Here is a 13,340-nt window from a genome sequence, read left to right on the forward strand (position 1 = left end):
ATCATCCATCCATCAAAGCAGTGTCACTGACAGAATTCTTAACAGACAGAAAAGGGAATCATCTGGGCTGGCTACTGCTCCATATTGTTTAACACCTCTTTTCTTTGCCAGAAATATTGATTTCCTTGTTCTCACTTTCAGCTGTCTCATTCCTTACACTGGGGATCACTCCTTGTAGAAAAACAAGAAGAAACAGAAAAACAAGGGTAGCCCCAGGGAATGTCATCCATGCTTTAGATAGGCAGCACAGACAATACTGTTCCCATTTTTTTTTCAGATGGCAAAATGAGGCCCATGGAGACTGTATGATTCGATCTGAGTGCTTCTGGCTACTACATATCTACTGCTCTCATCTACAAGGATCCTGGTCCTGGTTTAGATCAGGTGGCTGAATAAAAAAACAAAGCTAAGACCAAAAAAACTTTTTTTGGATCCCTGGGAAATGGACTTGGAAGAATAACTTAGGAGAAGAAGAATGAAGAGATTTTACTTCTCAAATGTAGACACTGGTCTGTAGAGAAGAAGAAAAACACAAGAGAACATGGGATACTACAGCAGTTCTTGCCAGGAGTTGGCTTTTGGAATTCTATTAAGATGCCCTACACTCTGGCTCTGCTTGGCCTTCTGTCTTGCCAAAGCATTTCTAACAGATCAGATTTAAATCAGCCCAAATTTAAATGCTGTTTTAGCTCCAGCCAAAAGCTCACATCTTCTCTTGCAGGAAAATTTGAAAAATCCTTCCAGGAAAGGATTTCTCCTTCTCCATCTCCCACATCCCACAGCCTATGGGGCTGATTACCAAGCCTCTCCAGACCTGGGGCCAGCTCCATAGAAGTTTTTAGCTCAGTGGCTTCTCTCCTTTATGTTACAAAAAGGACAATTCACCCTGCTGTGTGCTAATGGGTAGGGCATAGCCAGGGCTGCCTTCCATAAAAGGATCCACATTTCCATCAGAGACTTAAGTGTCAGTGGCAACAGCAGAAGAACACTAGGAAATGGTCCACACGATCCGTGATAAAGTCAATCTGGAGTATTTCATCTGGGTCCCTGAACTATTACTCCCCCTTGCCCCTGCCTGTATAACCTCATTGACACTGCCTGGAGAGGGCAAGCAGTGTGTATGTGTCGGGGAGGGCTTGGGGGATGGGAAAAGTGACACAAAGCTGCTCTGGGGGCATTGCTGCCAGTTTCATTCTCTTTCGTCCCTTTGCACATTCTCTGACACCTACAACATTCCTCCTTGGCCCTGGATTCTCAGGAAACAGGAGCAGCAGCTTTGTCCGCTGTGTCCTGTGTCCCTGTTTTCATCAAAGCAGAGGAGTAAGGACAGGGGCTTCTTCTGAGACTGCTCTCCTCTATCTCCAGTCTCTGCCTCTATGGGCCTGATCTTGTCTTGTTTGAGAAACGGTTGTTAGATATTATTTCCACAATAGATGACAGAGGCTTAGGATGGGATGGGGCTACTGAGGGGAAGGGATCCAGGTTCCTAGCAGTGAGCCTGCTGAGACAAAGGAGCCGTGAGTGGGGAAAGCATGGCTGGGCAGTAATTAATGTGAAAAGCTTTGGCATTTTAGTAGACTGCTACCTCAACACAAGCCAAGGGAGTGACAGAACAGCCAAACAAGCTAATTCAATCTTAGATTACACTTTACTGACATAGAGCTGTAACTGACATTGTGCAAATGGGGGATGGGAAGAACACGCTTCCTTTCAACGGGAGTCCTCTCCCAGCACATGCCACTCTAGGAAGCACAACTCCTAAACCCATTTTCCCCTCTGTTCTCCTCCCATACTAGGATCACATCTTCATTTTTCTCCTGGCACTCACCTTACTTGCCTACAATCTCAGAAAACTGAGGGATGGCTGGACTTTCTGGAGGACAGACTTTCCCCATTCTTGGTATGACTGCACCCATGGTTGGACTTACTATGGTCCCCACCCTCACTCCTTGATCTATATTGTATGTGTTGTTTATGTCTATTTGTATACATCTTGTCTCATTAGAATAGAAGCTCCTTGAGGGCAGGGACCATTTTTTCTTTTTTCCTTCTCTTTGTATCCTCAAAGTTTAGCACAATGTCTGGCACGTAGTAAACACTTAATACATCCTTTTTACAGCTGTAGACATTTTATGTCCAGAATGAAGGAGGTCATAGGGCTACTGTAGCTTCTCTGGCCTCCATCAAGATTCAATTCAAATGCTACCTTCTTCAAAGGTCTTTCCTGATGCCCCTTTGCTACTAGTAACCTCCCTTTACTCTGAGATTACCTTCAGTTTACACCATATATCGATACATTATCTATCTATCTTTCCATCTATCTACCTATGTGTATAGCTAGCTACATATGTATCTATATCTATATAACTCTATATCTATCTTGTATGTATGTAGGCTGTTGCATGTATCTATCTATCTCTATGTCTATCTTGTATGTATATAGGCATTTGCATGTATGTATGCATGTATCTATCTCGTATGTATATAGGCATTTGCATGTTATCTCCCTTGTTAGAATAGGAGCTCCTGGAGGGCAGGGACTATGTTTTTGCCTTTCTTTATATCCCCAGTGCTAGCACAGTGCCAGGCCACACAGTAAGCATGTAATATATGCTTGTTAACCACCTGACTGGCTATTGTCCTCTACCCAGTCCAGACCCAATCTAGAGCAGAGTCTGGTTTGGGATGCTGCCTTTCAGAGAGGATATTGACAATATGGAGAAAGTCCAGAGGAAGGTGACTAGGATGGTGAGAGGATTATAGAGAAACTATTTGAGGTTTAGATGAAAGAGCTGAGGCTGTTTCCTGTAAAGAGGAGAAGACTTCGAAGGAACATGATCACTGTTTTCAAGGATCTGAAGGACTGTGATGAAGAGGAAACATCAGACTCGCTCTTCTTGGCCTCAGGGGCAAAACTTAGAAATGAGAGGTTGCTTTTTGTCTTGACATAGAGAACAATTGCTAACAACCAGAGCTGTTTTGACATGAATTGTCATGTAGGGTTTCCATTATAGGTCTTTGAGTGGAGAGAGGGTGGCCACCTGTCAGGGAAGCTTTAAGGGGATTCCTGTTAAGATACAGGCTGACAACAAGACCCCTAAAGTCCCTTTCCACTGTGAGATTCTAATTCTGTGATTCTATGGTAGAAAGACACCAGAGTATTCCCTGAGTGTCTAGCCACGATTCCTGCAGGTCTCCAACCTCTACTCCTACCACTCTGTGCCTAGAACGCTGGACTTGGAGTCAGGAAGATCTGAATTTGAATTCTGTCTTGGAAAATTGCAAGCTAGGTTGTTATGGGCCAGTCATATAACCTCTCAGTGCCTTACCTTCCCTATCTGTAAAATGGAGATGATAATAGCATCTACTTGGAAAGGTGGTAAGGCTCAAATGGGGTGACACATGTGCAGTGTTTTGCACATCTTAAAGAGCTGTATAAATTCTAACAATTACTATTACCATCCTGCAGGTCTCCATGGACATTTCCATGGGGCATCTGTTAACAACTTGGCATCTCTGGAAGTGTCTCATGACAGAGCCATTCCATGTGGTTCTCTACTGGCCCACACATGTGCTTTTGGTCATCTAAACACGTATGTGGTTGTGAAAAACCAACGTACTCATACTAGATTTCAATAATAATGATAATCTCTCTCGTCTGGTGGTACAGTACTGACCAATTACTCTTGGCAAAAGGAAAACTAATAATTCAAGAGTTATCTTCCCCTCAAGCCTATGTTCTCTTGAGCTGCTGGGCTTCATGGCTTCTAAGGGTGAAGGGTTCTTGTCTGGTTAACAAGTCAAGTCTTTCAGGGCAGTATCAGCCCAGCCAACAGGTACACAGTAAACATGTCACAGGATGACCATATTGTCACCTGAGAGATCACATTTGGGTTTGTTTTATTCCTGTTTACATGTAGATAGAGGCTCTGGTGCTTGTCCATTTATAGATTTTAAAAATCCCAAACTTAAATACTCACTTAAGTTGGTATGTCCCAAACCCCATGAAGGAAGTTAGGAAAATCTCTAGGGTGGTCAAGCCTCCAGGAAGACTATCTAGGTGATCTGATTGGAGTAGGGCAAACGGGGCATGTTCTCTCCATTGCCTTCTTAGGGAGTAAGATGGATAGAATTTCTAATCTTTATTCCCACAATATTTAGCATATACTGTTTATATTACTTACTTCATGTCTTATGTTGTAGGGATCTTTTTATGTGCAAATAGTCTGGCTCCCCAACTAGCAATTTGGGGCCCAGCACTTAAAACCTTTCACAGTCTGTCTCCTGTCCACTTTCCCAATCTTTATATTATTCCCCTTCATGTATTCTCCATTTTAGTCAAGCTGGTCTACTAGCTATTCCCTGTATGGGATATGGGATCTCCAGCCTCAGTGACTTTGGACAAATGTCTCCCATGTCTGGAAAACCTTCCCTTCTCATCTCTGCCTTGTAGAATCCCTGGCTTCCTTGAAAGCAGAGCCCAAGTACCATATCTCTCACATGAAGCCTTTCCTAATAACCCCAGTTATTTCCCCTCTCCTCTTCAAATTATGTTTTATTTTTACGTATTTACTTGTGTCCATATTGTATTATTCCCTGCCCCCCCCCAGTAAAATGGAAGATCCTCAAGGGCAAGGACTGGTTTTTTTTTTTTGTTTTGTTTTTTGTCCTTGTATCCCCAGCTCTTTGCATGTGGTAGGAGCTTAATAAATGTTTGTTGAATAGAATCAACATTCCATTGAATACTTCTGGGCATCTCTGACAATAACTTAGCATAATGCCACATACAGCGTAAGTGCTCAATAAATACTTGGTGTTGCTTGACTGATTATCTAGTCTCACTAATGCCTACCCTTGGCAGTCATTTCTAGTCATTACACACAAGGCAGGGATTTGTTCCCAGAAGCTAAATGGATCAGTTACATACCACTCTCCTACTCCCTTCAGTCCTTGCTTATACAGATCTACGGATCTAAGGAAGTTACTACTACTTCATGTCATCAGTGGGAAAGTGAGAACTCTCATTCATTAGGCCTAAGGGAGTTCTCCCCAAGGCCATGATCAGGTGTATGAACCAGTATGAAGAGACCATAGCCCAGAAGGTATCTGGATGTGTATACCACTTTATTATACTGGATAGTCTCAGTTCATCTAGTTTCCAAGTTAGAATGCTAAAAAATAGGAAAAAAAACCCAGACAAACCTGGAGGAAGGCAGAATAGTACAACGGAAATGGCCCTGGCTTGTCAGTCAAAGGACTCGGGTTCAAACCTGTATGACTTTTGACAAGTTGCTTAACCTTCCTGGGCCTCAGTTTCTTCACTGGTAAAAAAGACATGGTTGGACTCTGAGGTCCCTTCCAGCTCTAGATCAATGATCTGGACTGTCTTCTGCTAATATTTTCATTTAGTCATTTAAAGGAAGCTGAGACATGAAGTAGAAGAACATTAGACTGAGAGCCAAGAGACCTGGGTTCTGCCCTGGCCCTCTGTGGATCTCAGTTTCTTCATCTAAAAAATGAAGGGGATTTGATTAGATGGTCTATATAATTCTTCTCAGCTCTGGAATTTTTCCAACTCACCTATTTAACTTGCACTCAACCCAGCACCTTAGTGCAGAAGGAAGAATGGCTTTGCTGTCACTGCATTCAGGCTCAGATCCTGGCTTTGCCACTAACAACCTCTGCACCCTTGAGTAAGTAGCCCCTTTACCTCTTTGGACCTCAGTTTCCACAACTGCAAAATGAAGAAGTTAGACTAAGTGACTTCTTAAGGTCCTTTCCAGCTCTACATTTATGATCTTAATTTTCAAAATAAACCTTCCTCTGCCATTAGATTAGCTGCTATAATATTGTTTGCAAATTTTTCCTTTGCAGACTAGGATCAAAAACTCAAAGGTCTACAGTTGGAAGGAACCTCAGAGACCATCTAGTCCAAACCCTTCATTTTTTATTTAAGGAAATTGAGGCCTGGAGAGGCAGGGTAATTTGTTCAAGGTCACATGGCTGTTAGTAGCAGAGCCAGAAAACTGAAGCCCAGGGAAGCTAAAAGACTTACCCTAAGGCCATGTAGATAGTAAGCATCAGAGCTGGGATTCGAACCTAGGTCCTTTTACTAAAGATTGAGCATTCCTGTGTATGTTTTGCTTTTTCATTAAGACTATAATCTCCTCAAGGAGAGGGATGATCTTTGTTGCTGTTCTTATTAGTTTTTCAGTTGTGTCTGACTCCTTGTGACCCCATTTAGGGTTTTCTTGGCAGAGATACTGGAGTGGTTTGTCATTTCCTTCTCCAGCTCATTTTACAGATAAGGAAAGTAAGGCAAACGGGGTTAAGTGACTTGCCCAGGGTCACATAGTTAGCATCTGAGGCTGAATTTGAACTCACATTGAGGAGTCTTCCTGACTCTAGGCCTAGCACCTTTTTAATGTCTTCTTTATCTCCTTTATTGCCTTGTCTAGGTCCTGGCATATAGTATTCAAGAAATACCTTGACTAAACTTGACTCCTGTAGCAGAAATATAGAGAGAAGAGACATACATAGTTAAGGAAAAGAGGGATAACAAATTGGCATTTGGTGAATACTGCTTCCAGATAAAATGGAACCTGTTTGGAATTGGAATACTCGACTGAGGGTAGTTAGATTCTGTGATGTTTCCTGCTCCTCCCTTGGCTCTCTCCAGAAGAGTATTGTATATGTTTGCTTTTGAAATTAAAGTGAATTAAAATTAATTTTGTTTGCGTGTTTGGCAACAGTCCCCAAGATAACTAGAGATGGCTTGGAGTGAAAACTAGAGAACCCGAGTCAGGAATCATTGGTCTGGAATCTTGTAGATGACCCCAAGGCTGAGACCACCAAGCTTGTAGCTTGTTCAGACCTGACTGTTTTCCCTTTCACAGCCACTTACTCCCCTTGCTTGCCTCCTTCCATTCCTCTTGCCCCTCTTAACCTCCCTTATACACACACACACACACACACACACACACACATATACACACACACACACAGTCACCCCTCCTCATACCGCACCCATTCCCTGATGCCCCATCTCTATCCCCCAACGGATGCTGGCAAGACACCCTCTCTGGATTTGAATGAATGTTTCTTTCCTTGAAGAAACATGGAAATTATGACAAACCCAGGGAAGGCTCAAGAGTTTCAAAAAAGAGGAAACAGGCTCACCTCCCAGCTCATGCAGATTTACTTTACAATTAAATCCAATTATCTTTGTTATTTCAATCTTTGCTGAATGAGCTTGAGGGGAAAGAATCCATCCTTGTTTGTTTTTATGGCATTTTCTTCCTTTTGAAATGTGTCACCCTGTGGGACAATTAGCCTGGGAGATGTGTGCTTAGATAAGACATTTTCCACTGCTCCTTTCCAACTGCTCATTGTGAGCACTGTCCCAGCCTGTCCAAAGTATAGGGTGCCCAGCTCCCCATTCATTCATTCATTCCTTCATTCATGCAGGCAGCTGAGAGCTTCTGAGTGAATGGCACCGGCCCAAGCCCATGGTTGCTCTGCAATCTGAAATGCCTCAGAAGAATTGCCTTCCTTTCCAACAAGGCGGTGGCTACAGTTACTGCTTACACCAAGCCATCAGAGGCTCCACAAGCCACAGAACAAACAGAGGGACGTGCCTATTAAGGTAGGAGACAAGGCCCATTTCCTAGACCACAAGGAGGACAAGGTCAAGGTCAAACATGCCCTTATTTGCTGACTTCACACATTTCTTTATACATCCTAGACTATTTGGTAAGTCTTCTCAGATAACAGTTTTAGTGCAGAAAAGGGCACTGGAGCCCAATGTGCTCTTTCTTACAGATGAGGAAACTGAGGCAGTGTTGCTGTTGTTTAGTCACTTTTTTCAGTCGTGTCCAACACTTCATGACCCCATTTTGGGTTATGTTGGCAAAGATACTGGAATGGTTTGTTACTTCCTTCTCCAGCTCATTTTACAGATGAGGAAACTGAGGCCAACAGCGTTCAATGACTTGTCCATGGTCACACAGCTAATAAGTATCTGAAGCCAGATTTGAACTTGGGAAGAGGAGTCTTCCTTATTTCAGGCCCAGGGCTCTATCCACTGCACCACCTAGCTGTCCTAAGCTAAGACATAGAAACGGCTTGCCTGGAGTTACACTGCTAATAAATGGCAAAGCCAGAACTCAAGCTCAGCTCCTTTGATTTCAAATCTAGTACACTTGAGTGTATGTTCTCTGACCCACAGAGACTATGTCCTGGGGCCAGCTTGTATAATAGACAGTGCAATCAACTTGGAGTTATGAAGACCTGGGTTTGAATCCTTTCCCAGATACTTACTAGCTATGTGACCCTAGATGAATCATTTAACTTCTCTCAGCCTCAGTTTTCTCACCTGTAAAAGGGGAAATACAATAATAGCACCTACCTCACTGGGCTGTTATAGGAATCAAATAATATACATGAAGCACTTTGCAAATCTTAAAGTGCTTCATATATATATATGTATATACATATATATCTGTTAGTTATTTTTCTTATTATTACTCTTATGTGTCCCCTCATTAGATAGATGCCCCAAAGAGCAGTGATCAGGAATCCCCAGGACTGAGAGCTCACCAAGGGCAGAGACAATATCTCCTTTATTTTACTGAGAACTTTTGAGGAAGGGGGCTGTGTTTCTCCCATCAGACTGAAGACACACGACATATCCATCCACCTGACTGGAAGTACTTTGGACAGCATGACGTACAATGCCTTGCACAGAGTAGGCACCCATTTCTTGCTTTTTGAACTGAATTGGGCTGAAGCCATTCCCAAAGATGCAGACTTTTAGATAAACCATTATCAGAAGGGATAGCAATTGAGTTTTTTGGTGGATAAGAAAGAACAGATACAAAACCAGGATCCTCATCGTCCCCCTCATCCTCTTACACCCCTGGTGGTTCTAGGTTCCAGCAGTGGAAAGAGCAGCCCCTCCAGCCTGGGACAGTAAGTGCCATGGCCCTGGGTGAAGTCCATAGCACTGAATCCTCCTCAGCTAGATGTCTGCTTCCACAGCAGGGAATGCTTCAAAGAAGGCAGGCTAGAAAGGTAATAGCATGGCTAGAGAGGGGAGGAAAGGTCAGAGGGAGCACTCACAGCTCGGTCACGTCCTTGGGGATGCCTTTGGGTAGCACCCGGAGTCCTTTGTTGCTGCAACGCACCACAGTCTCCACACAGGTACACTGCTCAGGACAGCGAGGGGCCAGCTGGCAGCTGCTCTCATCATTCCCTAGATTGAAGGCCAAGAGGAGAGAGAGTGAGGGGACCTGACAACTGGGGAGAAACTGAGGGAGGCTCATTTGATCAAGTTCCAGAAATGAGAGACCCAAGGCCAACATCTCAGTAAAGGAAAATGTGCCAAGATGAGCTAGCTCTGAATGGCTAGTCCTATCCCCAGGAATCAGTGAATATAATACACACTGAGTGCAGGGTACAAAATGGCCCCATCTTGTTCTAGCCTTCCACTTCTTCACTCTCCTCCTTCATTCTTTAAAGTAAAAACAAAACAAAAACAGACCAAAAAGTGCTGTAGGCCCAGATTTCTCCAAATAGACATTACCCTAGACTTGGGGAAGCCTAACCTGTAAAGACCCTGTTTCTATCAGCTGTCCATACTCTTGGGACACTGATAGACAGAACTTGTCAGATCATTGATATCTCACTAGGGATTTAAAAAATTTTCAGTATCTCAGAGCAATCCATTGCAAATGAGCAGTGAGAGGTATTTTTTTTTAAAGATGAATGTGTATTTCAGTTTTTATTTCAAACAGATAAACTGCTCCCCAGAACTCAAGGAAAGAAATCATGGGATCCGAGTCACAGGGATGTTGGTGGTGGTGGTCAAAGGAAGGACACTTGAACCTTCTGGCATCAGAGTTTTCAAGATGAACTTGGGTCCTTTGTGAGCCCAGATCCCTTCAGACACGGGTTACAATAAGATCCCAGATTTAGAGGTAAAAGAGACCTTTCTCCAACCTCCTTACTTTCCAATGAGTAAAATGAAGCTCAGAAAGGTTAAGTGATTCATATGAGGTCATACAGATAAAGTATAGAAGAAATGGGACTCAAACTCAAGCCCCTGATTTCAAAATCCAATACTCTTTCCAATACAGAGCCACATTGTCTTCTGGGCTAGTGGATGGCAACCTCTCCCTGGACTTTTCAATCCCTGGAGACTCTATTCAACCACTAGGAGGAGATGAGATCCATGTCAAGAAACCTAATGGTTGAAGCTGAAAACTTGGGGACCTGATTCTTCCTCCTGATATCTTCCTGGTCAGCCTACACCAGGGGTGGAAAACCTGTGGCCTCGAAGCCACATGTGGCTCTCTAGGTCCTCAAGTGTGGCCCTTTGACTAAATAAGTTTGGATTTAGTCAAAGGGCTGCACTTGAGAACCTAGAGGGCCACATGTGGCCTCACGGCTTAGGGTTCCCCACCTCTGGCCTACACTCAGCCTTCCCACTGAGACTAGTATAAGTTTAGACTATATTGACAGAGTCCAGAAGAAGCAAATCAATAAACAGCCCATAGCAGGTTACATCTTAAATACTGTGTTCAATTCTGGGCAAGACATTTTAAGATGGACTTTTACAAACTGGGGCACAAGGAATGAGACCAGAGGTTGAAGGGTCGCAGAATTTTATCATATGAGGAAAAGCTGAAGGAATATTTAGCCTGAAAAAGAAAAGACTTAGGAGGGACATGACAGTATTTGAAGTACTGTCATTTGAAGTATTTGAAGGGTTGTTGTTAGGAAGAGTGATTAGATTTTAGCTCTAGGGGGCAGACTTGAATTCAATATAAGGAGAAAAATCTTTTAAAAATCAGGGGAATTCAAATATGGTACAGCATATCTCATGAAGTAGTGAGCTCTCAGTTATGTGAAGATATTCAAAAAGCAGCTGGATGACCATCTGTCAGAGTTGTTAGAGAGGGGACTCAGGTGTAAGCTGATCTCTAAAATCATTACCAGCTCTGAGATTTGATGAATCTAGAACTTGGGCTTTGTGATTCTCTATCTATTGTTCTTTCAATTAGACAGCCATTTATTAAGGTCCTAATATATGCAAGGCACTGTGCTGAGTATACAAAGATAAAAATGAAACCCAGTTCAAGGACATTACATCGTACTGGGTTGGGGGTGGTGGTGGAGGAGAGAAAACATTTCTCTAAAAATGGAAATAAAAGTTCATTTGAGGAGAGAAGGTGCATTAGCTCTTGGGGGATTCAGAGGGGAGCTCTACAGGAGGGATGACTCCTGAGCCAAGCTTGAAGGAACATGGTTCTGAAAGCCAGAGGAGAGGAGGGAGTGCATTCTGGACTTGGGACAGCTTGTGCTAATGCAAAGAGGTGGGGGACTGAATAATCCAGTTCCAGGAATGGCTAATTCTTCTAGTTTGTCTGGAACACAGAGTACAAGGAGGAGAGAAATATGAAGTAAGACTGAAAGACGGGCTGAAGTCAGATTATAGAAGGTGTTAAGTTCCAGACCGAGCCAACAGGGAGACAATGAGATTTCTGAGAAGGGGATTGACATGGTCTGACCTGTGCCTTAGAAAAATTATTTTAGCAGCTGTGTAGGGAATGGTCTGGGGAAGGGAGAAGCTGGAATAGTGGTGACCAATTAGGGGACTATTACAATAGTTCAAGTGAGGAGAAGGGGGGATGAAGATGAGCAATGATGTTCCACTTCAAGTAGAACAAGTATGTGGGAGTGAGCAACAAGAAATGAGACTGGAAAGGGAGAATGGAGGGGCCCTCACTCTACAACATCTAAGTGTTGCCCCACCTCCTACTTTCACAACAGGACTTGGCAACTGATTGGCCGTAGGGGATGAAGAACCTGGGTGAGTAGGAGTAGAGAGGCACCCTCGATGGAAATAGTGTAAAGCACAGCCTGGGTGAAAGTGGTGGCCTAAAGAAGAAGGCTTGGTACCAACAAAGGAGTGAAAACTATCTTCTTCTAGGAAGGTAGAATTCCTGACCAACAATTTGACAAGTTATTCTTGTGAGATACCAAAAGGAGAGCTTAGGCCTAAGGGTCTTAAAGTACCTTAAAGCCCCCTCCCCACCCACTTCCTGTCTCCAAAATAGTAACACTGCAAGCATTCCTTTTTCCAAAAAATTTCCTTTTTCACTCTGTTCAATCACATGTATTCACATGAACTATGGTTAAAGGCTTATTTGCCATTTACAGAGAGAAGAATTGAGACTGGGAGGCTTAAGTAACTTTTCCATAGGTATTGGAAAAACTAGGACTAGAGGCAAGCATTTCCAGTTCCTAGACTGTAATGACCTTGAGTACACTACCTGAGGCCCCAACTACCACCTGTGTGCTTCTCTTGGGGCATGCTCTGGACCACTGGGATCTATCTCTCCATCTCCCTCATCCTCCCTTCCCTCCTGGATTTCTCTGTTTTCTCACCATCACAAGTGAAGTCTTGGATGGCCACGTCCTGGATGGGGATCTCCTTGAGGAAGAATGGCTTCTGGCACCGAGGATTCCCACTGACAATTCTCCTCTTCCTCAGCCACTTCCCTAGCCATGCCAGATGGCAGTTGCAGTTGAAAGGGTTGGAAAGCAGGTTTCTGGAAAGGAAAGGAGAGGAGAGGCCCTCATCACATGCTTGACTCTCCCATAGGGGAAACAAGCGTAGCTGAACTTCAAACCCAGCATCTCCAGAGGACCAGATAACAACCCTCTGAAGCAGTGTGGGGGACAAGGAGATACCGAGGAAAAAGAGTAAATATTATTCATTTCCTGATATCTAAAAATGTTTTCCCAAGTGTCTCATGCTAATCACTTAGCCCTCCTATGACAAGAAAAGAGAAAGTACTTCTGGTCTCAGAATGCTAGATTGGGCAATTTATAGACTCCTTTCAGGGGTATGATCAGAGGAAAGGCTGAAATGGATAGTTCCCAAAGCGGGTGATACCACCCCCTGGGGGGTGCTGGAATGATCCAGGAGGAATGGTAAGAGCCTTGGGTGCAACTGGGGGGCATTGAATAAAATAAGGGGGTGGTGGAAGTATAAGGAAAGAGAAAAGAAAATTTTGAAAAAAAGTTTGTACATGTTTCATCTCTTGTGTAATGGAGTTAAAGTTGAAGTGATTACATAATTTTCCAAATAAATACACAAAATGCAAATTATAACTGATCAGTGGTCAAGTCCGCTGACAGCTCTTAACAAGCAAGTGTCGGTAGATGAGTATGTGGAGCATTGTTGGGAAGTCCAGCATGCATTGGCGGGAATATGTAAGTGTAATGACTTGTTTACAATACAATACAGTACCATATGGTTACATGATACAATA

At 43.4% G+C, this 13,340-nt stretch overlaps 1 protein-coding gene across 1 annotated transcript in view; it reads right to left on the minus strand.

Moving 5' to 3' along the window:
- The window catches only part of SLIT3 (slit guidance ligand 3), a 792,609-nt gene that overhangs the window by 74,900 nt on the left and 704,369 nt on the right, over positions 1-13,340 (minus strand). The window contains exons 19-20 of the mRNA XM_036752562.1: positions 12,451-12,614; positions 9,121-9,253 (exon numbers count right to left, since the gene is read on the minus strand). Coding sequence (XP_036608457.1) covers positions 9,121-9,253; positions 12,451-12,614 — 297 coding nt within the window. The remainder of the gene's footprint in view (positions 1-9,120; positions 9,254-12,450; positions 12,615-13,340) is intronic.

Source organism: Trichosurus vulpecula, chromosome 3, assembly GCF_011100635.1.
Source record: "Trichosurus vulpecula isolate mTriVul1 chromosome 3, mTriVul1.pri, whole genome shotgun sequence".
Classification (NCBI taxonomy): domain Eukaryota; kingdom Metazoa; phylum Chordata; class Mammalia; order Diprotodontia; family Phalangeridae; genus Trichosurus; species Trichosurus vulpecula.